The sequence below is a fragment of the Anarrhichthys ocellatus genome, unplaced genomic scaffold (assembly GCF_004355925.1).
Source record: "Anarrhichthys ocellatus isolate YVR2014 unplaced genomic scaffold, GSC_Weel_1.0 scaffold144, whole genome shotgun sequence".
In the NCBI taxonomy this organism is placed as follows: Eukaryota; Metazoa; Chordata; class Actinopteri; order Perciformes; family Anarhichadidae; genus Anarrhichthys; species Anarrhichthys ocellatus.
This window is the reverse complement of record NW_022280174.1, coordinates 274,356-301,576: the sequence shown is the minus strand read 5'-3', so window position 1 is coordinate 301,576 and position 27,221 is coordinate 274,356. Positions and strand designations below refer to the sequence as shown.

The 27,221-nt window shown below is 42.8% G+C and overlaps 1 protein-coding gene across 3 annotated transcripts in view; it reads left to right on the top strand.

Moving 5' to 3' along the window:
- Positions 1–27,221, top strand: part of eml3 (EMAP like 3) — a 60,218-nt gene that overhangs the window by 15,002 nt on the left and 17,995 nt on the right. For 2 of the 3 annotated variants that reach the window (XM_031877705.1, XM_031877704.1), the window contains exons 3-7: positions 17,705–17,881; positions 18,647–18,761; positions 18,957–19,460; positions 22,667–22,777; positions 23,010–23,038. In XM_031877705.1, coding sequence (XP_031733565.1) covers positions 17,752–17,881; positions 18,647–18,761; positions 18,957–19,460; positions 22,667–22,777; positions 23,010–23,038 — 889 coding nt within the window. In that variant the 5' untranslated portion in view covers positions 17,705–17,751. The remainder of the gene's footprint in view (positions 1–17,704; positions 17,882–18,646; positions 18,762–18,956; positions 19,461–22,666; positions 22,778–23,009; positions 23,039–27,221) is intronic. The other variant, XM_031877706.1, reaches the window with a different exon arrangement.

Here is a 27,221-nt window from a genome sequence, read left to right as displayed (position 1 = left end):
ATTGACAGACGTGGGGTTGTAGATGATGAACTTGTGCTGGGAGCCGATATGAACATCACTGGGAGGGATGTAGCTGAGGTTGTTTTTGTTTATGGCTTTGTGAATGCGGTGTGAACGGGGCAGCCTCTCTGTCACAATAGTCTGAATGGGGAGAGCTGCAGCTGAAGGGGTTGATGACAGGGAAGGCCAGGAGGGGGAGCAGTCACGGGAAACTGTGCTCAGAGGTGGCAGCGTAGAAGAAGAAGGGGCGTGTGTGTGGAAAGTAAATAGTCAATCATGTGGACAAGAGTGTACAGCATGCTGTAAATTAGCCGCTAGCAGGCGGCTACCCAGCTTGTTAAAATGAATACCATCGTTCTTAAAAGAGGAAGAGCGGTCCCAAAACAAGTTAAAATTGTCAATGAAGCTCACATTGTTGGTCCTGCAGGCGGCTTGGAGCCAAGTGTGGAGGCTGAGGACTCTGCTGAACCGCTGTGATCCACGGCCAAGTGTTGGAGTTGGACCACTAATAAAAGCAGACAGTCCACAGCTGTTTAAAAAGTGTAGAAGATTTTTAAAATCAATCTTGGTCATCTCAGACTGGTGGAGGGCTGTATCGTTGATTCCCACATGAACGATAATTCGCCGAATGGTAGACGGGAGGGCGTGCAGCAGGCCAGGCAGTTTCAGTAGGATGTCGTGAGCCGTTGCTCCGGGGAAACAGTGTGTGGTCGCGTTGAAGAAACGGGTATTCCTGATTATTGAGTCCCCGACTATCAGTGTCGTCGGGGCGAAGAGGGGACGAGGCGACAACACTGCGCGTGTAATACGCGTGGCTGGAGGAGAGGATTTAACCAGTGGTGGCGGAGTGGACGAGCAAGGACTGAGAGAGCGGGGGACAGAAGCTCGCCGAACCTGGTGTAAAGCACGGTATGGAGCGGCGATTCCTGGGGCGAGAGGAGGGCTCAGGAATGACTGGCGTAGGGATGTCGGGGGAGCCGGGGGAGCCGAGTCCCTCGAGGCGGCAGCTGGGATGGTATAGGAAGCTGGGAGTCCCTAGCCAGAGGAGGGAAGTCGTGGAGGGCAAGGGTGTCATATTTATTCTTCAGCTGGACATTGAAGTTATGGGGTGTAGGAGAGGGATGTCTCCCTATCCGGCTGCTGCGAGCACAAACCAGGGACCAGGGCTCGTGATGTGATGGAGTGGAGCTGACCAGGGCTTCAGGCATAGCTCCGAGCCGTAGCCAAGAAGCCTCAGGAGCTGTGACCGGAGGAGGGGCCGCGGCAGCAGGACTGGAAGCGATGGAATCATGCACACGGTCGCTGGCTGTGTCGGTTTGTGCTGGACCGAAGATGATGATATCCATGAGGTTCTCGGCATACTGGATCCTGTAGAGCGTGGATATTCTTCCTTCCAGCTCTGTGATTTTATCAACCAGGCGGGCGCAGCTGACACAGTCAGATGGAGAGGTGAGTGGAGCCATAGCAGATCTTGGTGGACAATTGGGCTCCAGCCCGTAGTCCACAGCCTTGTCCAGGTATTAGCAAAGGTGGAAGCTGATTCACAGACGGTTCCGTTTTCAGTTTGACATGTGTAGACACTCTATATCTGTGGTCTCCGTAGCGTTAGCTAGCTTCAGAGCCCAGGGCTAACAAACGAGCCAGTAGTAGCCCAGCAGGCTAAGCGGTCTGGGGAACGCAAAAACCTAAGAGGTCTAGTACGTGTTGGCTGACATCGTACTTCTAGTTCAATTCACACAGATCAGAACAGCTAGGATCTCAAAAGTATAAGGCAAAAAAATGTGGCCAAAACTGGAGAAAACAAATGCCAATTTGTGAAAAGGGGTGAGCAGAGAAATGGCGCTGGAGCCAGCTGGTGAGAGTCAAGCCCAGAAGCCTGGTTTCTGTCCAGACTACAGTAGTGATTTAACATGCATGAGTGTCTAATGAAGCTGCAGCTCATGAGAACTTCACAGCAAAGGAGAAGATGGCTGGACTGACGTTTGATCTCTTTTGAAGATGCTTGAAGGGGCTTCGATCCCTCAGAGCCTCAAGAACCAGTCAACATTTAGGCAGTGGCGGGCTGTGCATTTTATAACTGGGCCTTCACTGCTGTCCTCATGACGCAACAGCTAAGGTTATTATTTGTTTTGTGTAAAAATGAAGCTCAACACCTATAAATACACTAACTGCAGAGTGCAGATACATGAATACGCCGAGAGTGTCTCTCTTTTCTGACTGCAGCTGGGACTGCTGCGTGAGGCTGCTGTGAGACTGACCGCCTGTGTGTGCTTTGGGGCGGCGGAGGGGCTCACGGCAGCGCAAAACGGTACATGCTTTCACGTCAGAGTCAAAACACCAGAAAAGTCTCCAACAACACCAGAAAAAGTCACTAGATTTGTCGCTAGTAGCTTTTGACAAAAAAAGTCGCCAGATTTAGTGAGAAAGTCGCCAAGTTGGCAACACTGCCCCAGGGACACATAGGACGTAACAATAGTTCCTATCACATATAAAACCAAACAAAAATCCATCTTCATAAAAACAAGTTGTACAAATAATACATAAACAAGCATATTAAAGCTACTGCAGATGTAAAAAGAAAAGCAGTTCACTTACCAAAGGTGCTGTTCACTATTTAAAACCAAAGTCCATCCTCCTGTCTTTGATTACAAAGAGTTTAATCCCACGGTTGTTCAGTACATCTGTGCGTTTTATTTCCAGTAAGAAGTCCTTCTCGATTCATGGACCCCAGTGAAGACAGTCGAGCCTCCCCAGTTGTATTTCTTGGAATACGTTTTAATGCATTTGAGGGCTGAAAATGTCCGTTCGGCAGAGGCAGCAGATATTGGGATTTTTCACCGCCCAACATGTCACGCTAGCCCACTGACCAATCACGTATGGCTAGGCTAGCTAGAAGGCTCTGGCATGTCAAAGAATATGCCCAACATGTCAAACTAAAGATCTGATTAGTTGAAGACTATGACAATCAACAATATCGTCCCCATTCACTTAAACTGCAAAGGGATTCACTTGTAATTCTGCAGGCCTCAGGCGTCTCTTCTTACCTAGAGACTAGTGGTGTAACGCAGTGATTTTGTGCCGCGGCACACCAGTGTGCCGTGAGAGATCGCCAGGTGTGCTGTGGGAAAATGTCCAATTTCACTTAATGAGTCCAATAAAATATTTAGTTGTTGCAAATACTTTGCCATTGTTGAGCGTCTGAGCTGCAATATAGTGGCTGGCTAAGTAATAAATACTCTTCCATGCCAGTGGGTGGCAGTAGGTAGCGCAATAATGACCTTGTTAATTTAGGACAGTAGAATGAAATGACGCACGGGAGAGGTTGGGTGACAAGACGAATGGATCGATCCGTGATCCGTTCGGATCACCCCTCACGGTTCGGATCACCCCTCACGGTTCGGATCACCCCTCACGGTTCGGATCACCCCTCACGGTTTGGATCACTCATGAACCGCGGATCAATTGAGTATTTCTTTTCTTCTTTTTTTTTTTACAGTTTAATCATCATAGTGTGTAATAAAGTTTTACTGATGCTGTTCCTTTTCAAGTAACAAGTCCCAGAATATCAATGCAGAGTGTCAGTGAACAGATATAAAGCAGTAGTGTGTTCACGTGAATGGAGCAGGTTAAAAGCATTTAACGGCGAAAGTCATGGCGAGTGGACGAGGAACTTGAGAAGCCCCCGGCATCATTTAAGTCGCAAGTTTGGGAGCATTTTGTCTTCCCTGTAACTTATGCCGGATAAGGGTGGTGGACAAAACCGTTACGGTATGTAGGAATTATTTAAGGAGAAAGACATATGATAATGGCAATACATCGGCATGTCCACACATATGAAGAGCCACCATCCGGTCTGTCAGTGACGGGGGACACTCCGTTGTGGAAAACAAAGGATTTCAAAATCTGGTTAAAATGCTTGAGCCACGCTACGAAATCCACTCACGCACCCACTTCAGTATGAAGCTTGTTCCAGGCCTCTATGAAAAGGAAAAGACTGTGACCGCTTTCACCACGGCGGAGTGGAGATTCATAGTCCGGTGCTGCAGACACGCCCCCTTTGTAAGAGTCACACAGACACACACCTGGGGCAGGTGCTGACAGAAGTAGAGTGGAAGCTAGACACGCCCAATAGTAATATCCCAGTCACCACAGAAAAGTCTACCCTCTCCCCAGGCAATGTAGATATTCTCATCTTTTTGAAAATAATGTCACAGTAATGGTAAACATTATTGCAGTGTATTTCAATGACATAACCTGACAGGAAGTAAACATAGACCCAAGTTGTTGCCGAGCAGTTTAGTTCAGTTGAAACAGTGGAAGCTAGCTCACTGGCTGTTTCTTTCTTTCAATATTGATCAAAGGACGAGGGTATCAACATACCTCATATTGCACTTAAACTTAACAGAATTGAATATTCTTGAATGTTTTATTTTTATTTATTTATTTAATTTTGTTTCTAATTGGACATCTTCAATATTTTTGTTTGACTTTAGCCCAAAGTTCTTTTCTTTAAGTGTTCTTGAAGTTCTTTAATTAATAAATGGAAAGCAAAGTTATATTTGTCTCCTCCCCTTTTCTTTGTTGATCCGAAAAATGATCCGAACTGTGACTCAAGAACCGTGATCCGAATCGAACCGCGAGGTTTGTGATCCGTTGCACCCCTACTAGAGACATAGAGGTGAAATCTGATTGGATAAAAGCTCTACTTAAAACAAGCTGCACTGGAAGCAGAGCAACTGAGGAAAATTATAAAATAGCTATAACTTTGTGATTCTGTTTAGGCCAGCAGAGAAGGCCTTGCTGGCCCTGACGGCCCACCACTACATTTAGGGAAATACCCAACCAGAAAGTTTGGGCCATACAGTACGTCATTGAGGCAACACCATATGGAGACACCAGGTAGTGGTTCAGTCGTGGGACAGACAACAATTGTAAAATGGGCTCTAATGTAGATTTTGTTATAAATTTAAATGAGACACCGTTTAAACGTCAAGAGTCATTAAAGAGCCGACAAGACCAATTCCAATCTCTACACCCGATGATTATAATTTCATCAGCTGACCGTGAGTGTCAGCAGCAGACAGTCCCTCTCCTCCTGATGAAATATGGAGTTGAGATTTAACACTGCTTGCTTGAACGTTCATGATAAAATGGATCTAGACTTCGCTTCATCAGAGTTGGTTAACATTGCTAACAGATTTCTATCTCATCAGAAGGGTTTTCTGTTGGTTAAGGTTTAATAGGGCAGGTCGATTTTTTTCTTTTTTTTTCTTTTACATTTCAGTCATTTAGCAGACGCTTTAATCCAAATCTATTTACAATTCAGATTAGTGCTGGGCGGTATACCGGTTTCAATTTCCCGTATGATATACATTTTTCACACACCGTCATAGCCGAAACAACTGCTGTCACTCTTCAACAGGCAGCAGAATATATTGTTCGCCGCTAAGGGTGCAGCGGTCTTAGTTAGTTCTCTTAAGAGTATTGAGAGGGACCCCTAATCATGGTTATAACTTTATAACAACAATTAATAACCCACAACTAACGCTCTTTAACAGGGCAAAACACCACGACACAACAGTTTGTGACACTAATAATTGTACATTTCTAAAATTACACCGCCGAACGGCATGCTGGGTACAGCTCGCTAGCTAGCCAGCTAGCACAACAGTCTGTTAACAGCTGGGAGAGGCTCCGTCGCTACAGTAACTTTACATTAAAGAACAGAAAGGAGCGATGCAGGATAAACAAAGACAGACCGGAGATGCACCAATAGAGTGTGCCCAAGAGAGGAGCTGGGTCTGCTGTTTGGAAGTGTTTTGGTTTTAAAATGTCCGACGTCCGAAAGACTATATATTGCAAAGTGTGTCAAGCCACTGTTGTTGACGCTGGTGGTAACGCGAGCAACTTTCTCCATCACCTCAGCAGAAAACATGAGTTGGAATACCAAGAGTGTGATTTCGGTCGTCAACCGGTAACATTAACGACCGTTAGCGAGTGAAACAGTGAAGCCAAAGGGTCACACATTGCTTGAAGAGGCATTTGCTCGAAGCACTGCATATGACAAGAAAAGCAAGCGGTGGAGTGACATTACGAAAGCAGTAATGATCCACCTCTGCAAGGACATGGTCCCGCTACAGACAGTCGAGAAAGACGAGCTCAGAGCAATGATTAAAACACTGGATTGAAGGTATGTCTTACCGGGGCAACAATACTTCAGCCAAACTGCTATCCCAACATTATACGAATAAACAAGCACACCCTATAGTAAGCAAAGCCTTTATACATGATGACATTAACATGTTTTTATATTCGATGTACTCCTGACAGTAGAGTAAGCCGCTATAAACCTATATAAAAACACAGTCATTGAAAAAAAATAATACCGTGAAACCGCCAGAATCTTAAAAAATACAGTGATACAAATTTTTGGTCACACCGCCCAGCACTAATTCAGATTCTATTACACCGTAGGCACAGCTACGGGAGCAATTTTGGGGTTAAGTGTCTTGCTCAAGGACACATCGCCATGGAACTAGCAGAGCCAGGGATCGAACCGCCCATCCTCTGATTGAAGGACGGCCCTGCTCTCCACTAAGCCACAGTCGCCCACGTTTTCTTGAAATAATATGATACTTAATATACTTTATTCTCGTAATGTTACAGCTTTTTGTCGGTCAAAATATTACGATTTTATTCTCGACTTATCAGAACACACATACGTTTTGAATGTACGGGAAGTCTGATTACATGGAAGTCTATGAGAAAATTACTCTAATTCTCACTTGATTAATTACCTCAGTAAACATTGTAAGCAGGCGCTGCACCGGACCGTCTTGGTGAAGAGGGAGCTGAGCCGGAAGGCAAAGCTCTCAATTTACCACTCGGTCTACGTTCCTACCCTCACCTATGGTCACGAACTCTAGGTCGTGACCGAAAGGACAAGGTCACGGCTACAAGCGGCCGAAATGAGTTTCCTCTGTAGGGTGGCCGGGCTCAGCCTTAGAGATAGGGTAAGGAGCTCGGTCATCAGGAGGGAGCTTGGAGTAGAGCCGCTACTCCTTCGCGTCGAAAGGAGTCAGCTGAGGTGGTTCGGGCATCTAATTAGGATGCCTCCTGGACGCCTCCCACTGGAGGTTTTCCAGGCACGTCCAACTGGGAAGAGACCCCGGGGAAGACCCAGAACACGCTGGAGAGATTACATCTCCCAGCTGGCCTGGGAACGCCTCGGGATCCCCCAGAATGAGCTGGAACATGTTGCCGGTGAGAGGGAGGTCTGGGTCGGCCTGCTTGACCTGCTGCCACCGCGACCTGACCCCGGATAAGCGGTGGACAATGGATGGATGGAACATTGTAAACATGAGTTCATGGTCTTCAAGAAGACTACCACTACCAGAGCCGTATACGGCGTCTCTACGTCACTCCTCCTCAGTCCAAATGGTAACTTCTGTTCATTGGTTGCAAAAAACCAAGATGGCGACGGCCAAACTGCCAAACTCAAGGCTTCAAAACGGCAGTCCACAAACCAATGGTTGACGTCACGACGACTACGGCCGCTTCTTATACAGTCTGTGGTGTTGACTCAGCAGAGATTGAGAAATTATTAGGAAAGAAATTCTTTGATCATTATTCATTCATTCTATTTGTTGATTAATCAAGTTGAACAGATCTGTAAAACTGAGTTTTTCTTCAAAGAATGACACGAAAGCACCACTTTAAATATTGTGCTTGGATTTTCTCATAAGTTTCTTGAAAATAAATCATTCAGCATGTAAAAAGCATAAAGAACATGACTAATCAACGAAAGAAAGGTGATCTACAGGAGAATCAATATTTGAAAGCAAAACCGAATGCCTGGGAGCTTTACTGCATAACGATCCGTTTTACATTTGTATTTGAATTGTCACTTGGCGCCTTTGTGTTCTTTACATAAATAAAAATGTTTCCACCAGAAGTTGATGCATAAAAATTCACCAGAATGCAGGAAATGAAGTGTTTGGATCCCCAATATTTATTTTACGCCGTAGATTCAAGCAGACAGTATGAAACAAATAGTGTTTTTTGATCATTAAAGTATGCAGTGGTGTATAAAGTACCCAAAAGCCATACTTGAGTAAAAGTAAAGATACCTTGCTGGAAAATGACTCCAGTGAAAGTCACCTATTAGAATACTACTTGAGTAAAAGTCTTAAAGTATTTGATATTTACTGTACTTAAGTATCAAAAGTAATTTTCTGATATTAAATGTGCTTAAGTATTGAAAGTAAAAGTACAAGTAAATGCTGTTAATAAAAAAGCAAAGGGTCAGAATTTTGAGAATTAGGAAGTTTATTCTTTTAAGTGCTGTGGCCACCATGACCAAGGACAAGGAGTTGTGTTGAAAATAATTGGGTTGGCTGTGATCCATCCAGGAGCAACAATGTTCAACATAATATATTGTACATAAGTATACTTTTGCATCTACTATGAACTTATCATCATAATTCTCCGAAAAGCAATATGACACTATGAAGGAGTTGTAACAGTTCGTTTATAAGTATGCTCATACCGACTAGAGCAGGGGTCACCAACCTTTTTGAAACTGAGAGCTACTTGAAGGGTACCGAGTAGTACGAATGGCTACTTGTTTGATACAAACTTCCTGAATAACAAAGTTGCACAGATCACCTTTTAATAATAATATGTGTGAAGAGACTGTCTGATCACATGTCAATGTTAATTATTCCTCACAATAATTATTAACAATGATTTCCACAACAATGATAGTCGGAAACACAGATATATTTAAACATTTATTTCTGTTATTCTGTTTCAACATTTGAAAGTCAGAGGTATCACATCTCTGATATTTTTGTAAATATCTTTCTTGACAGTTTTGTATGAATAAGCACATTTGTAGCATTTGGTTCAAAATCACACCTGTTCTATTTTTGTAAAGATTATCACTTCTAACATTTGTTATGAAATCATTAACTGTCATATCTCCAAATCATGTCTCGTTTGTACTAACCACTTTTGTAACATTTTTGAACAAATCATGATCAACAAATCAACTCTGACCCATGTTTATACAAATCATCAGTTATGAATATCCTTTGTTGTTTGGCTTTGGATCGGAAGCCATTTATGATCTTCACGACAGGAGTCATCACATGATCAAAGCCGGTTACTTTTGCACATAGCGCCTGCTGGTGAATGATGCAGTGGTAATGTAGAAATTTTGGGAAGTCTGGGTCACCTTTACATTGTGCAATGAAGCCTGTATGGCGGGAGCGCCGTTTGTTGTCACCGACACCATTTCTAATGGTACCTTTTTCTCCACGAAGAAACTAGTAAACAGTCTCGTCTATAGCCGAGGGGGGGATCCAACCCTCTGAGGTGCGCGAGTATCTTCGGGTGCCTGCGTTCAAACCTCTAGTCTGGGCCTTTTCGGTCGGATTGCGTTACCTCGCTTTTACCCCGCCACCCAAGAGTTGTTGCCCCGCGGCCTGTTCCGAGGACTGACAGATAGGACGACGGGGTGCGCTCGTGTCGCGCGTCCGGTGCCAACGGGAAGCGCCCGCCATTCGGAACCTGAAAACCCAGTGCGGTATGGCAGCCTCTTCCTGGCTGTCTGCCATGCACCTCCGGGTACCCAACTCTCTTATGACAAGAAATATTGTCATTTTAAAATCTACATTCATGCAAGCGTTTTTGATAAAATATGAACAGCAACTAAAAATTTTAGACGGAGCTCCATGGTAACTAATACTATTTTTAGAACATGCCTTGCGGGCAACTCACGTGGTCCCTGCGGGCGACCAGGTGCCCGCGGGCACCGTGTTGGCTTCCTCTGGACTAGAGGATGTAAGCATAACAACTTTAGCTAGCCCCACTTGCTACACATACTTACATGCATCTCCAACTCCGAAGCGGTTCAAATCGTAATGCTGCGCTCTCGCGGCTCCTGTCAATCCTATGGTGTGGTGGCTAGCTAACGTTAGCCATCTAGTGCTGCAATGATTACAGCTAAGATGACTCAAATCAACAAAATCTCACAACTGTCAACACTTCCTCAGCTCACTAACTCGCTAGCGATCTGTCTACTACACTAATTGTCTCATTTGATTTACGATAGCTAGCGAACGTTAGCCTAACATACACCATGTATAGCAAAATTAGAAGATCAGACACCTGTCTCCCCCGCCAAAGATATACTCCAATCTTGTGGGAAACACTGCTAGATATCTTAACAGGTTTATGCTAATTATGATAACTAAAAAACAATGACGTTGCGGCTCATGGGATTAATTTTAATTTACCTCAATGTGTTTCCTGAGGTTGGATGGGGAGTTTTTGAATGCCAATATTTCAGTAGCTTTGGGTAAGCGTCCGGTACGAAGAATCTTTCACTCCAACATAAGAAAACATTTCTCGCAAATATGGCCACGGGTGTTGGTCTTCGTCACCACCGTCGTTTTTTGCGGGAGTAGCAGGTGCTTCCATTTCTGCTTCCATCATGAAATCAGTCATCGTAGAGTGGAATTCTACTCATGTAGTCGCTCGCTAGCTAGCATCCTGGGCATCACTGGGAATCAAAACACCGCAGCTTTGAGAGCACTTGTTTGCAATTGCGCATTAACGTGATTAACCAATGATTTAACTTGCAAGCTAGGACCACTAGTTCGCCAAACCTGCTTGCTTGCAGTCTGTGTTCCACCACAGTCCCCGACGTTGGTCTCATGATTCATTTTTTTTCTAAAGATAGATTTGATTTTGTAGCGAGTAACGAAGGTTTCAGGGGAAGTGTATCGGAGTCAAAGTATCAGTTTTCTTTGCAAAATGCAGTGAGGAAAAAGTGAAAGTCAACAGAAATATAAATAGTAAAGTAAAGTACAGATATCTAAAAAAAACGACTTAAGTGCAGTAACAAAGTATTTCTACTTCGTTACTATACACCACTGAAAGTATGTAAACATATTCTTGTATAAACCCCAAATATAAGTATGAAAATGAACATGATATGTCTCCTTAAATTCACAATAGCTGCAAACCGACATACAAAGGGAGAACATGGTGTGTGGAGGACCTGCTTACAATAAGGCTTCAGGAGTAATGTGCTCATCCGTCACTGTCTTGAAAGGGGTTCATCCGGGTTTCTAAAGAGAAACTTGTTTATCTGCTAATGATGTTTGGTCTTTGATGCTCCTCACTGACTGACGTCGGTTCTTTTTTTCCCCCTCAGAAGAAGAAGGAGGCCCGCGGTGGGAAGTTAGCTTTCAGCATGTGTTTCTGCTTTTCTCAGCCTTTTTCCATCCACGTTTTCAGCAACAGCCTCACTAAAGGAGGGTTTGGAATGTTTTAATTGTTTATCATCAGGTAGTGTTTAGAGACGAGGGTTTCGGATAGCCGTTAAAGCTCCAGCCACTCTTTCTTAAAGTATTCTCAGAGCAGGAAAGGCCCAGAGTGGAGAAGAGGAACCTCCCCTTCCTTCTCGCCCATCTTTCTAAAAACACAGCAGTGCTCAGTTCCATTCCTGTCAATGCTGTGCATGTGCAAACTCTTCCTCCATATTTAACTGTGGTCTTACATGATATAGATAATAATAAGAATATATATTCAGGACACATATCCAAAGCAGTATTGTATTGACTTTACTGTAAAAGAAATTGTTTCATTGACAGTGAAGCAGTTCGAATGAATTTCTGAATGAAAAGATAAAGTGACAGCAGCCGAGTGGTGAGCATCACATGACTCAGACACTGTTACTGATGATACTGATGGATTAGTGCTGTTGAAACGGACAATCGGCTGAATTTACCATGTGAGCTACTGAGCTGATTCTGTTATCTTGATGTTTTTACACTGATAAAGAACTAACTGGTTTAGAGCGGCCCTGGATGTAGCAAACCCCACACAGTCCTAACCCTGAACCGAAACCCAACAGTATTTGATCTTCTGTTATGTTCTCTAAAACCTGCAGCTAGTGCTTTGATACAAGCATGCCTGCATTGTGTGTGTGTGTGGTCTCCCTTGAAGTTCCTTAGTAGCTGCTTGTGTCACTTCATCAAACACTTCCGCTTATGTGCACTGTAGACATCTCTACGCAGGCTTTTATTCTGACAGGTCAGGGAGGAATTGTAAAGACGTCTCTATGCAGGCTTTTATTCTGACAGGTTGGGGAGGAAGTGCAAAGACGTTTCTACGCAGGCTTTTATTCTGACAGGTCGGGGTGGAAGTGCAAACTCTCTGTAGAGACTTCAAGCCAGTCAGGTCAGAGGAGAGCTGCTCTTCTCATCGGTCGGACCTAAATTTCAGCAGATTAACGATGATCACATTGAGTTGAGGTGTCTTTCCCTTGTTGTTTCAGCTCAACCGCAATGTAACATCAACTTATTGTCTTGGCAGTGGTGGCATTTTCCATTTAGCTCATTTTGATACTAGCTGAATGTAGGTCACAGCAGCAGGAAGGAAGGAGAGGTCATTACGTGAAGCAACAATGATGTCCAATGCACACATTAACAATCCACTGCTAATTGTGAACTATACACCCAGCTGATGCAGCTCCAGCTGTAGAAGTAAGTGAGTCAGTCGATTAAACAAAACATAGCATGTAATGATAAAGGATTACACCGTATACACCATGCCACGGTACAAATGTATCCACCAGCAGAGATGTGGGAATACCGTTTCCACCGCCGTAAAGATTCTCGCATGATCTCATGATTCTCGCGTGGAGGAGGAGGAGGCATCCCAAATAACCCAAGATGAGGAAGAACTCTGCTCACATGATTACCAGACATTTGCACAATGGAGTTTATTTTGACAGTCAGCTTTTTGTAATGAAATATGAGCAAACCCTGCAGGAAAAGTCAGGCGTTTTTTTTCTTTCTGTTTGCATTAAAATCAAATTTCTGTGATTTTGATGTTACACTGACTGACGACAGACTGGTATTTATCAGCACCTGTTCACCTTAAAGCATGTAAAGGACTTTGCAAATCAATACATTTTTTATATTCATTTTTTTTAACATGAGTACTTTCACACAGAATGCAAATATCACGTGGCAAATTTGCAATGTAATTTCTTTTACAGAACAAGGTATTTCGTACACTATAGTTCACAAACAACAAAGCAAAGGCGGCAAACTTTATTGCACCTTTCAGCCTTGGCAAAGGAAGCACATCTTTTTGTTCTTACCTTTCACAATAAAAACCCTAAACATGGGAGGAGCATGTTCTTCATTAGGAATGATAGCTTAGCCATAATTTTCCTTTCTCCCACCACCTCCACTGGAGTCTGTAAACCCATCTTCCATATAGAAATGATTTAATTTGAAGTCAGACTGAAGCTGATGTTTTTTCAAACTTAAAATAAAGTTTAAAAAAATCATATTCCTGACAAAGATAAAAAGAACAAACTGGGTTAATTCTTTTTTCAGAGCGTACTTGACTAATCATGTGATCACTTGAAAGCTGGTCTCAAATGTTACTCCTACATTTAGTCAGCCGTGTTCCACTCTGAACTTTTTATTCTGAAGAATAATCAGTGTGCAGCGTTTTTCAAGTAGACCTTTATTGTGGAGGGAACAGTTCCTCCCCTGCCCAGCTGGATCAGCTCCAGACGTTTCACAACACTGCTGATGATGAAATGCCTGTTCCAGTGAAACGGTTACACCAAAGGAAAATGTCTTTAAGAGCCACAGTGAATCATAACCCTGGTGTGCCAAAACTTCCACGAGGCCTCTGGCTGTTTTTACATCACTCAGTTGGCAAAGAGGCTGACATCTCCTGGTGATGAAGGTTACCATGCTGTCTGGATCCAGGCTGGCTTCCATGTACAGATATCAAAGGGAATGTTTACTTTCTGTTGTAATTTACTGAAGGCTTCATAGATGTACAGTATATATCAAGAAAATTTATGATTTTTATGCCTAATAGAATTTTAGAAATGATTAATCTGGTATTTTTCGAGCTACAGTGTACTTTGTTAGCAGGAAATGATGAAAACCTACAGGTCCTATTTTGGTGTCCTTCAGGCAACATTTTGAACCAAAAATAATTCAACTTTACCGTAGTTGGATTCCCTGTAACAAACATGGAGGGGCAAAAAAAAAAAGATTTAAAAGAACTTTAGCTAAATTAAATGAGATAAGAATTAGCTAGAGAGAGTGGGCGCCAGCTCCAGAGACGTACTTTAAGTTAGCGGTTAGCTGTAGCAACTCAAATTCAGCCAGTCGGGGGTCACAGTGGTCTACTTGTATTTGAGCTACAGCTAACTGCTTACCGAAGGCCAAGAGACCGCGGGGCACGCTAGCTCGTTAATTCTTGTCTCATTTGTCTTGTCTTTATATTTGTGGCCAATCCAGAACCGACCCGGAAGTACATCGACCTAAATTTATTACATTTTTATTTTTTTTACATTGACCTAGATGAAAGTTTTGCAGGACTGTGAGATCTTTCTGTATTTTCCCCTCCATGTCCCTCCTGGGGTTCCGTATTACAGCGAGCTGAGCAGGTGAATCTGAAGGTTAACTCTTCATGTGTTTTCAGTTGGCATTCTTGGGGAAAATGACAAATTGCTCAGCGCAATGGAAAAAACAGGTCGACACAAAGCACCGATAAATGGGCAGATCATTTACATGTTAATAGCAGGCTGATGAAATCTTCCAGTGAAGCAGTAAAGATTGGCTGCGCGCCAAGTGCAGACCAGGGTTTGACTAGTTTCTTAGAAAAGAGTTCAAGGACCTTTGTTTTGCAGTAATGAAACATCTTTAGAGCACAAAGGAAACGTGGAGAATTCATCAGAGATCAAAGAGCTCATTCTCATGTCTGTACAACTATTACCAGCCTTTCTCTCTGTGGTGACAACCTAACAGGCTAACTTCAGGATGTTTTATGTCTTGAAGTGGTAGTGTGGTCATCTCCTTCAACTGGTTCCCTCAGGGCCTTGTGTGATTTATTGTTATGAATGATGTCCAGTCGCAGTCACAGCTGATGGCTTTTATTGTTTGTCAGCTCATTTCTGGTCAGACCGTCTCATAAAACCTGCCAGTGCTGTTTATTGACACGTCATTCTGTGTTAGCGAAATTAACTTTGTTTAGATTCCCCCTCATGACACTGTGTTTAACTCTTTGAGTGTGTTTTATTATAAGGTGGTGTAAACTCTTCATGGATGAGAACTGAATAAATGTGCTCTGGTCTTGACCAAGGACAGATCATCATCAGTGTAACGATAGGACTTTAGGTTGATCTTTTAGTCTGGTTCAAACTTTTATACAGGTGTCAATCTTAACAAAATGTCACATTTGGACTGTGATTGCAGTTCTTGGCGTCATGATTCCATTCAGGATCCATTCTTGATTCAAAACCTAACTGTCCTTAGTCCACTGAATTGCAATTTGAATCATCACTGGTTTTAGTTAAGCTACATGGTCTTAATTAAAGAGATAGTTTGGATGTTTTGAAGTGGGCTTATATGAGGTACTTCTCCATATTCAGTGTGTTACCTACTGTTGGAGCTATTTACTTGATATTGTATTTTGTTATTTCATTTATAAGTAGTATTGTTTAATTATTGTAGGTGTTTGATATATTAAGATCATTTTTTCTCTTTAATAGTAATTTGTTTAGTTATATTGTTTTTTGGGTAATTACTGTGGGCACCTGTTGCTATTTATAGGAGTAGACAGATAGGACCAGCATGCACCGGGGTGGGCGTATAGTTTTTACCAGCAGCATAGCACATGACAGGAGAGATGGCACTGACAGGAGTTTTTTTAGTTCGTTTGTTTGCTTGTTTTGTTTGCTTTATTTAATAAACACGAAAATCGGAATCCTGCATGGACAATCTCTTCTGGCTGCGTAAGAATACCGACCACGGTGCATCAGTGGCGTTTGATTATTGTTTGTTTAAGTTTGATTAAGTCGACAAATGGCCACTACACCTACAATAGATTGTAGAAACACACAGGAGTACCAGCACGTGAGCAAAGCAATGTACTGTTGAAGATGTATTTTAGACACCTAAAAACATTAATATCAGTTTAAATGTACGCAATATTTTCAGAATATTTTCACCACTTTATCTTGCCTCTCTGACGGGGAACTGAAGCCGTTATCTATGTTCTCTTCAAAGCCACCAGACTCCTTTTACCTTGCAGAAAACAGTAGTTGGTGGTCTTCTGCTGTTAGTTAGTTAGTGTTATTTTGTGACTTTGGTGCTTTAAAGGGTTAGAGTTCAGACTCAGCAAAGTCACAATCACTGCTTTGAATTGATGACACGTTGTATGAACTGGTACTGACGGAGCATGACCCGACCCTCAGTCTCTAGGTGATTGCATATGAAGTTTTAACAAAATCCTTTGTACACTTTTGTCTCGTAAAGCTAATTAAAATGAGTAATGAATAAAATAATACAACACATTCATCATCAATTCAGTACACTTTATGCTGCTTCAGCCTTTCTTGGTTGGGTATGAGCAGTAGATGTTTGTGGCAAATGGTGTCAAGATAGATATTGCTGTATTACTTCTTGATAAATTTTTAGCATGTAACATTTCAGAGGTGTTATCACCACACCACAGTCAGAAAGAACAAACGCTTCCTGCAGATGTTTCACATTAGAAGCCGATCAGCAATCTGACGTACTCTAAAGGGGTCCGTGTGAAAAATGGGCAGATGACGACATTTACGTCACGCTGATCAAAGCGGAAGGGGAAAGTATGACTTGGCCTTTCTGACTACGATTACCAGCAACTGTCTTATTCCAGGTTCTTGATCTCAACTGTTAGCCTTCTGCTAAAATTGAGTGGAGCGGTCTTTAAAGGATTTGTGCAGAGAGGAGTGGTGTCTGAGGACCTCTTACCTACTTGTTATTACTGAGTGGGAACGTTTCCTTGGAACTTCTCGGTCAATTAACGCTGGTGCTTTATTGGCTGCAGTGCAAAAAAACAACTAAAATGGCTGAGCAAGTATCGAGTGGCTGAGTAATCATGAGAACTACCAACACAGCTGAGTTGAACTGGAGCAGGAAAATATCCTCCTGATGCTCACTATGCACAGCTTTGTTCCATTCAGTGACACAAGAACAGAAGGAGGCATTCCACACACGCGCATACACGCACACGTTTTGGACCAAAATCAGCTGTGTGCCTCTCATACACTCACACAAACACACACCAGAACTGTAGCCCTACTCAACACACAATGAGGTCTTTAAGAGACACTCCTCTGTTCAAGTTGTTTTTATTCGCTTGACCCAGATTAAAATAAAAAAAAACAGCCTGCAAAACTACATTGTACAATTGATGAAGTGCAGATGTTCCTCTGATTGGTTGGTAATTATCATAATTTCTTCCAGTAAACTAAATGACTTGACGCTGGAGTCCTATTTACTACTTCAATGGTGTTTCATGCCATGTTGCGTCTTATACATTCTGCACAGCACTTAACATTGAATTTACTTAACTCACTTGATTTGCGCCCAAGATAATTAGAAACAGAGCGCTCCAACAAACTGAACAAACATGATGTCTACTTGTGTTTGAGCTCACCGCTGGTCGACAACATGCTACTCAAAGTTTCTCTTTAGCTTTTTATGGAAGTGGTTTTGTTGATGTGATGAAACCGATAAATCCTGGTTCGTTTGTCTGGTTCATTCCATCCAGGCTTCTCACAAATTAGCCCAGCTTTCCTGAGCCACCTTTATGGTCTCTTTTACAGACGACGCGTCGGCAGACGGCAGCACCGACTTCCCAGACCGAGCTTCCATGATGGAGGTGCGTCTGCAGGCGCAGGAAGATGAGATCACGCTGCTGAAATCCTCGCTGGCTGACGCCCTGCGCAGGATCCGCCTCCATGATCAGCTCTTACCATTACTGAAACAGCAGCTCATTGCAGGTGAGTGATCTTCAACATGCTCATGGTACAATGGGTGGTAGAGCATCGCCCAGTGTATTTCATACTTTACCATTGCATATGCAAAGACATATGCAAAATATTTTACATTGTCAGTAAAGGAACCTAACCTTGGATTTGATAGTCCATTTTTGATTTTGTAAAGAGAAACATTATCTTTGACATCTCCAAAGGTGATTCAATTGAACTAGATCAAACAATTTGATGTCCAAACTCATTTAAATGCAAAAGTGTGTTTACCTGTTTTGAATGGCCGCTACTAAAGGCATTATAGAGAGGGGCGACGCATGTTAAATTGTATAAATGGGGATGACGGTGCACACTCTGAGACCTTCTCTCTTTGAGGGAATTGCACTTAGTACTCAGATTGTCCGTTCTCTCAAAGATTGTAGGAAGCGGCCCTCACTGATGCTTAATCTTAACTAAACATCGTAAACTAGATATAGTGCCTTTCGTTTAAAATTCTTAGCGAGTTGATGAACTATACATTTTGGGAATTGTACAAGTGACTGACAAGCTAAAGTATCAAATAAAATATTGTGATGTATTGGTTTTTAATCTTGGGTATCTGTGACAGTATCAACAAATTCCGAAATAAAAACCCTGTCCTATATGGTCCACACTATAAATCTCTGACCGCTGTTCATGAAAAACGACTGGACATACTGAGTGTGCCAGTGCAGTTTCACTCAGAAATATCAATCAAGAGACGTCAATCAAATAATAATCAACTTTTGTCCCACCCAGTGAACCCAGGTGCTGCTCGAGTGCTGAACCATGTGTGCTGCTCTGATGGTTGCACAGGCAGCAAAAGACTTTCCTCCAGCTCAGCCGTTGATGGGATCCGCCACCCTGCTACCAGGTACTGGACCAACACGCTAAGGGCTCAGATAAACGGGATGGATGATGAGTGGCCATCATTTATTTCCCTTCATGTATAGCCACATTGTTGCTACATCAGAGGCATGCTAGACCGTTCAAAAGCCTGCTTGTGTTCATATGATGTGTGATTTGTATGACTCTTCCCTGTTGACCTCAACCTTTGAACTATCTCTAGCCAACTGTCAGGCAGCATTGTGACCAATGCCAATGGCCACATAGGAAGCCCAGTGTCCATGATGCCGAGACCCAGATCAGCAACCCTGGACAGGTCAACCCAGACAGAGCCCATCCTCCCAGGGCAGGACACTGGGCAGGACAGGGTCCCTCTCCCCAGGCGCGTCCAGAGCCTGCAACTGGAGGACGCACTCCCTCCGGGGCAGCCTTTGGTTGAGGGGACACGGGCCAAGCTCCACCGCACCCCCGGGTTGGAAGAGGAGGATGAGGAGGAAGATGAAGAAGGAGGAGGGGAGCAGGAAAAGGAGCTGAGTTGGACGTCGTCGGTGGAGGAGCCCATTCAGCCCACCACGATCAGATGTCTCCAAAGGGAGGACTTCCGGGACAGAAGCTGCTCCCCAGAGGAGCTAGGCTCTGCCTCGGCCTCGGTCAGAACCTCAGACTCCAACCTCAGCTCCCGCTCCGGCCCCCTGTCCGCCATCCAGGAAGGAGAGAAGAAACCGCTGTGGGTGATCTCGCCACCCTCACCACCGCCGTCTCCTTAATCATCATCTCTCTCGAGATTGATCGCATGGCTTTTAAGGACTAATCAAAAAATGTCTTGATTCTGACTTGTGTGACTGCAAACCCCAGTTGCGCTGCAAAACCCCCTTGTGAGGTGATCAGGTTGCCAGGGTGTGATTATGGTGTGTTAGAGCAGACACCCCGATCGGGGACGACATGTTCTGTCGTCATGTTCGCTCCAGCTTCCATGTGCTTTCTTCCCCATATATTTGAGCAGGGGGCGAGGGAAACAATAAGCCTTAGTGGAACACAATGGCCGCACTCGTCCACACTGAGTGACATATCTAAGATTAGCTTCACGGCACACAGATTGGAACCCAATGGAAAATGTGATGTGAGGGTAATTGCATACAGCATACTGAACAAAAGGGGCTAGGGTTACAGCATGTATACACTTAGACTGATCGAGAAAGGTCAGGGGGTTTGCACGATTGTACAGATGTAACAAAATATTTTGAAATGGCATATCCGTCTAAACAGCAAACAGCATACATGATACCCGTCAAAAGAACCTCCAGAGTGGTCCTCCAGGTTACAACTTCACTGTAGCCACAGAGAATTAAGTTTGATGGTTCTGTAAGACGATACAGATGTGAGGAGTTGACACAGTGCCACTAAGGATCTGCCGTTCAACTGGGTTTTGCAGAAACACACAAACTGCCTGAAATCTTGATGATTTTTAATGCAGCTCTACTCTTTCTTAATCACACTTTTAACTTTGTCTTCCTCAAACGAATCAAGGTGCATGATGTGATTTGTTCTCAAACGACTGCCTTTGAAGTGATGAGAAAGCACAGTGCCAGAGCACTGCTGCTTTGTGTGTGTAATGTGCATGTGCATGCATGTGTTCTTTTGTCCGACTTCCTTGTTGTGGCTTGGAAATGGGTTTCATTGGTGATGGGTAACATGTGCTCTAGTCCCTCCACTCAGCTCTGCCATGCCCCTCTGGGGTACTGGGAACGCCGTGCGTCCCTGCTCAGCCTACTACACCTACATTCAACTTTACTTCAGATTAGTAGTAGAGAGATTTGGGAGGAGGGGGTGGTTGCGAGCTGAGTTTTACTTCCTCGATCCGTGGCCAGTGATGTAGATAGACATCAAAGATTTATTTTAGTCCCACAACACTTCCTCTAGTGATGCTGCTGTTACAATGGCATGTCATCAGGAAACGGGGTGTGTCGCAAGAATTCCTCAGAGACAATAAGAGATTAATTATGGTTCAGAACAGTTTGTTTGTGGGTAATCATATTCATTTGTCTTGACCCTCACCAGTCCTCTCTTCTACAAATTGCCTGTTTAGAATTGGGAGTTTGGGTGATGGCCGATAATTAGTTATAAGCCAATAGTTAAAAGGTAATTCCAGTTTATTACAACTGGGTCCAGTATTCATGGTACACTTCTATCAGTAATGATGACGACACTGAACTCCCCAAGTTCTTTTTATGAGATCAGGGAACAAGATGTCATTTCTAAAAAGAAGTTTGACGGGGCAAGAAACATGATCAGACAGATTGTAAACAAACCTCTGTGTTAGCCAAACTTGTTTGAAAGAGAAAGAAAGGGGAACAAGAGTCCCAATTCCCAAACTACAATTATCTGATTATTATCAGACCTACTTCCTGCTCTAGATGACCTTTTGGCTTGTTTACGACCTGTTCCACTTCTTGTTATGTATTTGTCTGCTTCAAAGTCAGCCTGTAGTAACCTAAGCTTATTTCCAAGGCCAAGAGTTAGCATCTCATTAGCTAACTACACCTAAGGCCCAGTGGAGGACTGGAACATTCACTGCGTGGGAGGCAGTGTGGAGTTTAGGGTAACGTTTTAGCTGCTCTGTCCTGCTGTGTAATGGATTTGGGGAAGTTTAACCAGATAAATTTGCCATTACTATGTGTTTGCCAACACATTAGCTTATCCTGTTAACTTTTTGCCATGGACCTGTTAGTCTTCTCTAGTGTTTAAACTAACTCCAGGAGTTAAAGTTAATTAACTAACTATAGCCAAAGATACTCTCTAACAAAAGATGAACCATTACAAGCAGAGCCAATGAAATGGTATGCACCTCCTGTCTCCTAATTAGGCCCGAACAAATGTAGTTATATTTTCTTTTTGCTAACATGAGATGTTTAGACAGCTGACAGCCATATTTAGCGTTACGAAAATGATTTGGCCAGGGCGTTTGCAAACGTTAGTTGACATTAGCTTGAAATCTTGACACAGTTTGGCTTACGCTAGACTAGTAACGTCACCAGACCGACTGTTTAGCAACAACAGAGAGAAGAGATATCTGTGTTGCCAGAGCTCGCAAAAGTGAGTTGCTGAGACAGAGAAAGGTCTCAAACAAAGTACATTTCCTCCTGATTCGTCTGTCTAAAAAATGCCATTTTAGTGTCAGAATGTTTGGAAGAAATAGGGCTTGTGAAAAATGGGTCCAATATTTACTTCTCTGACTAAGGAGCAAAATAATTGGTCATAATCTGTGTTCAAGTTCACTTCTCCCATTGGAGTTAACAGACTCAGGATCTGCCACTAGTCCCCTAAAGAGGTGGGGGCAGTGACGAAACCCACGTGACACTGACACTGGAAATAACACTAAAATGTGCCGTCTACTTTCTTAACCATCTCTACTACAGTTGATCAAATCTCCCTACGACAATTGCAGTTTTATCCAGCAACATCAACGGTTGCCAGCTAGAAATAGGAGGCTGCTTTTATCTACGTCTGTCTGAAATCATCAATCAAATTCCGATGGTAAATCTGCCACCATTATCTTTGTAAACTGCTAAACTGGAAAAGCTTTACAGGCGTAGCAACAGTAACAAATGGGTGCAGGGCTTTATTGAGAAAGATCAGTTACTTTGGTGAGTACAATGTTATTATTACAGAGAGTAATGGTGGCCAAAACATAGGTTGTATTAAACCAGATTTATCCTTTTGGAAGGTTGGGAATGAAGTCGGTAAACAATTCCAAACATGGCAAACATAAATGTTTCTGTGTGTACGTACTATTTATACATGCAAAATATCCATTAACTACCATTTTGCATGCATAATTAGTGGGGTAACTGCATGCATCTGCATGGGATTTAGTGTCACACAGTGTTTACCGCTGGAAACTGAAGCAGATTTCTGTCCGCTCTGGTGTTCCAGGGTTCGTAGGAACAGCGAGAAACTGGGGAACCCGGAGAGGCAGAGGAAACGTCTGGACAAGAAGGCGGCGTCCTCGGCTAACCTCCTCACCCGCTCCCCCAGCCTGGAGAAGTGAGCCACGCTGCCATCACTCACAGCTGTCACCACACAGTCACACAGCTCACTATTTCCTATGGCTGCTGCAGCCTCACATATCTCATCAAAGAGACACTTGCTGGAACACTGATGGCCCCTATGAATAATAATAAAATTCCATTCCCATGAAAGCAACTGAGCTAAGCTACTAACTTCTTGAAACGGTGTCATATTTTTAGTCTCACACAGCTATTTTCTGTCTCCACAGCCGAGCAAAGGAGCTGGTCGCCGGTGCAGGTGATGTATCTTTTTAGCTTTTTTTTTGTCATGCCTTTCATCCTGAAACTGAGACCACAATCACTGTGTTCACCACTTTATCTAAATGGCCAAGGGATTCAGTTTGCCATATACACAAGGTATTTAACACAGAATCTTGAAGACTAGATGGAAAACAAGATTTTTGGCAAATCACAAACCGTGGTTTGCAGGGGTGAACCTGAGTCAGAATGCAGTGATTAGAGGCCCTGAAAACACATGTCTCGGATTTCTTAATACACATTCCCTGCTAACCAAGTTTTGGTTATTTCACACAAGAGATTTTAGTATTTAGCATTTTTTATTGCGTACAGGCATAAATAGTGCTGCTTAAGGTTAGAAGCTGTAGGATGTCACACCAGATTGGGTGGTATTCTTCCTGCTAAGTCCCATCCCTCAAAGGCAGACTAGCCAATCATTGCGTAGCATCAGACACAGAAATGTGATGATATTTATGCAGGAAGTACAGTTAGTGACAGTGTGGGCTCCTGGGTAACTCTGACATCTTGACGGAGTAGCAGCCGAGGGCGGGACTTAGTCAAAGATTAATTGGGCTACTTTTTATATGATTGGGCAGGTAAATGGTTTTGGGCAGCTTGTGATAGTTTAGGCTTCTTTTTTAACCATGTGTGCAGTTAACTGTGATGAGAAGGTATTCAATATATTCCAATCAATAAGACATTCCTCTCCTCCAGTAAGAATTTTGACCTTACACCCACCGTGCAACTCCTCTGCAGTAATTCATAATAAATGTGTTAACAAGTCCCCTATTATCCCAGTCATGATGAGGTTTCTGCAGAATCTTAGTCATACATGTTTACAAAATATCCTGGCTCAAGAAACCTGTAAAAGCCTTTGCCTCGTCCTATTGTGTAGTAGTCAGTAAAACAAAGAATACAATGCAGCATTATGATGGTCCACATGCTGTGAAAGTGAAAGTTTGACAGCGGTGAACTGTATTGTCGCGCATAGTAACACACTGGCAGAAGCTCTTTTTGGAAATTCTTTGAATCACTTTCATATTAATTCACCCTATAGATGCAAAAAAAATTTTCTTGCCAATTTTCCTCAGCATGCTGCCTGTCTATAGCTAGACATCATAGTACAGAGTGTTTGCATGGAAACAGGGTCCTTTGATTGACAGGTGACCTTTTATGTGGAGTTCAATGCAAAAACAGCACAACAAGAAATGTTCCCTCCCAATGAATGCTGTCTGTAGTGTAACAGAAGTATAATCCTGAGAGGAACAAATATAGACACGCTGCAAAGATTTTGTTATAATCAGGGACTTTTTTCAAGTTTTCCTGACTTCAGTGTTGGCAAGGCCAGAGTTGAACTATACTTCTGTACTTGTGCCCATGCAGCTTCTCACTGGTTCACACATGTAGTTATTTGTACAAAAATGAGTGCATTTCCCAACCGACCGCACTTGTGGTTAGCGTAGCTTTTTTATGAGCGTTGGCCTTCAGTCTGGTTACGGTTAGTCCTGTTTTTAGTCCTCGTTCCTACAGTACAGAGTGCCAGAGGACACTCACTCTCTCACATTGTTTGTGAAAGTCGAGCAAAAGAAGAATTCTCTCAGTTGATGCCAGTGGATAATTTGGCAGCAAGCGTTGATGTGATTGACACTGTTGTTACCGATTTCAAAAATTGCTGGACGGACAGATGAACTGCTGCTACAGCAACAACAAAACCTCAAATTTATCTTTTTACATTTCTATTTGTGTAAGAATTAAACAAATGAGATACAACAGGTTAATTGATATGGTGGTAGGCATATTCTTTTAACTTTGAACAGAGCTAGAATAGCCATTTCCCCCACTTCCAGTCTTTATGCAAAGCTAGGCTATTTTATGCTAAACTAGGCTATTTTTAGCCAAAGCAGATCCTGTGGTAGCAGTTATTAAGAGCGTTTTTTTAACATCATTACAAAAATATGCAGAAATAAAAGTTGTTATATTACGTACAACCATATTCCCCAAAATACCTACCAAAATAACAATAATTATTCCAATATTCCTATTCCTAAATCAGTCAATTAAAGTACATTTTGTTGTAATCGGTATAAAAATGTCAGTACACCTGTGCTACCAATGGATGCGTTACGTGTTGGAGAGCTCTTCCAATAGAGTGATAACATAGGTGTAGTAGTAACTAATAATAATGGCTAAGGATAAAGTGTAGGGAGCCAGTACTTCTTCTGAACAACATGCCTGGATAACTGCTGACACAAAACTTCACTTTGACATCCAGCTGAAAGCCACCAGGTCATTTAAAAGGCTTCCTTTATGGCAACCCTGTGAACACCAGAAGTGTCACTCAACAGGACATTTCAACCTCCTTTTTTGATGTGAGTTCTTGTGAAGCCAGACTCAGCGGGGCCAGTTTGGGGCCGCGGGCGCTGCCTGGAATCACATCCACTGTGGTTAGCCGAGCTGCCGCACCACTCCAGCCCACCTGATGGAATGATGGATGGTCAGCTTTGCAGAGGAGGTCACCAAAAAAACATTTTGTTCAAGTCTTCCCCTGGTCTCTCTCCCTCTCTCTCCATAGCTCTTGTTTGATTGAGCATAGTTGTGCATGGCATGAGTCTAGCTTTTTAGATTTCTTAACAGTGGAGAGTGGCAGGAATTTAGGGGGGCATAGGGCAATTGTCTCAGGAGAACTATTTTTGAATACTGTTATGGTAGCGACCAACGTGTGAGTGTAGCACTGAATATCAAAAACTCTCACTCAAAACTGACATTTACCATCTGTCAGATTTTTAAGCTGGGTGGCTGAATTTGTTACCTTGTTAGCCTTGCTTTTGTGTCAGAGGACTACCCACTGCTGTGAGTCTGGTCACTGCCATCACCATCTGGACCCATACAAGAGAAAAATCTAACGCTAGCTGGCCCGCCTCATTGCTATAATGTGGGAACACATCTCTGAGTGTACAGGAGTGGCTGATAACTCAGCAGGGGTTGAAATAACATTAGCAAGCTAGGCTAACTAGCTTGTACTTTCCGAATATAATGCAAACTTAACAGCACAACGGAATGGCTAATGGTTCCTGGCAAATTATTTTTGGAAAATACCAAAAACCACTTAAGTAGCTAAACAGCTAACCTCCTAGCAAAGCTTGTTCTCAGTTATCAGTCAAACGTTGCCGTGGGAATCGCCCACCCAGGGGCCCGGGGCTTAGATACTTCCACAAAGATGTGGAAATACACTTTTAGTGACGAGAATGTAATTGCTTCCAATGAGGGTTTTGTTATTCCTCAACGCATGGCACAGAAAAAAAATGTTTTGGTATCATTACTGAAACTCAAGTATTGCGTTGGTACTAGTAGTTAGACTAGTAGAATGTAGATATAAAGTGATTGTTAGGTAAAAATTGTTATTGTTGTTGTAATACTAGGCCACAACGGGCAGAAGTGCACCACTTGCCCAGCTTTCATCATAGGACTAAAAGCATTCATGTTTTCTTCCGGGCAAGTTTTATTTTTCTCCATGCTCTCTAAACTCCAGATACATATACTGCGAGTTATATATAAGTTCTGTAAATTAAAACTCATCGCAAAGAAAACATAAAAAATGGGGTAGTGATGCACTTCAGCCTCTTGTTGCCACAATGAGTATTACAAATTATCTCATAATACTTGGCAAAACCTTTTTTTTCTCCCAACTTTTTTACAGATGAAAGAAATGAAGGAATAGAAGAAAAGACTATTCTGGCAGAACCTTTATTACTTCACTTGTCTCTCGGGGCTTCCGTCCTACATAGGACGGTCCCGCTGTGTAGTTTTTAAAAAAATGACTCAAAAGACTTTAATTGTAAAAGGTAATATCCTTGCTTTCGTATTTTTACATGGAAGCCTTATTTCTACTATTTGTGATACTATTCTCCAAACAGGGACTTGTGACTTTACTCTCATATGAACTGTGATCAGTGTTGTTAACTAGTGTTCTTATCGGCCTTTTATTTAATCGACGGGTGAAACAGGAACGAGTTTTTCTTCTTTTCTTGCCCAGTTTTGATTTATTTCTTCCTGTTCCCTCTTCACTGACTTTTGCCAGAATGAGGTTCCTGTCCCTTCTCAAGGTGTCTCTCTGGCCTCTTACCAGTTACCACCAGACAGATATTTACAGACCCTGAGTCTGAGTAGTCACTGCTCTGCCCCCC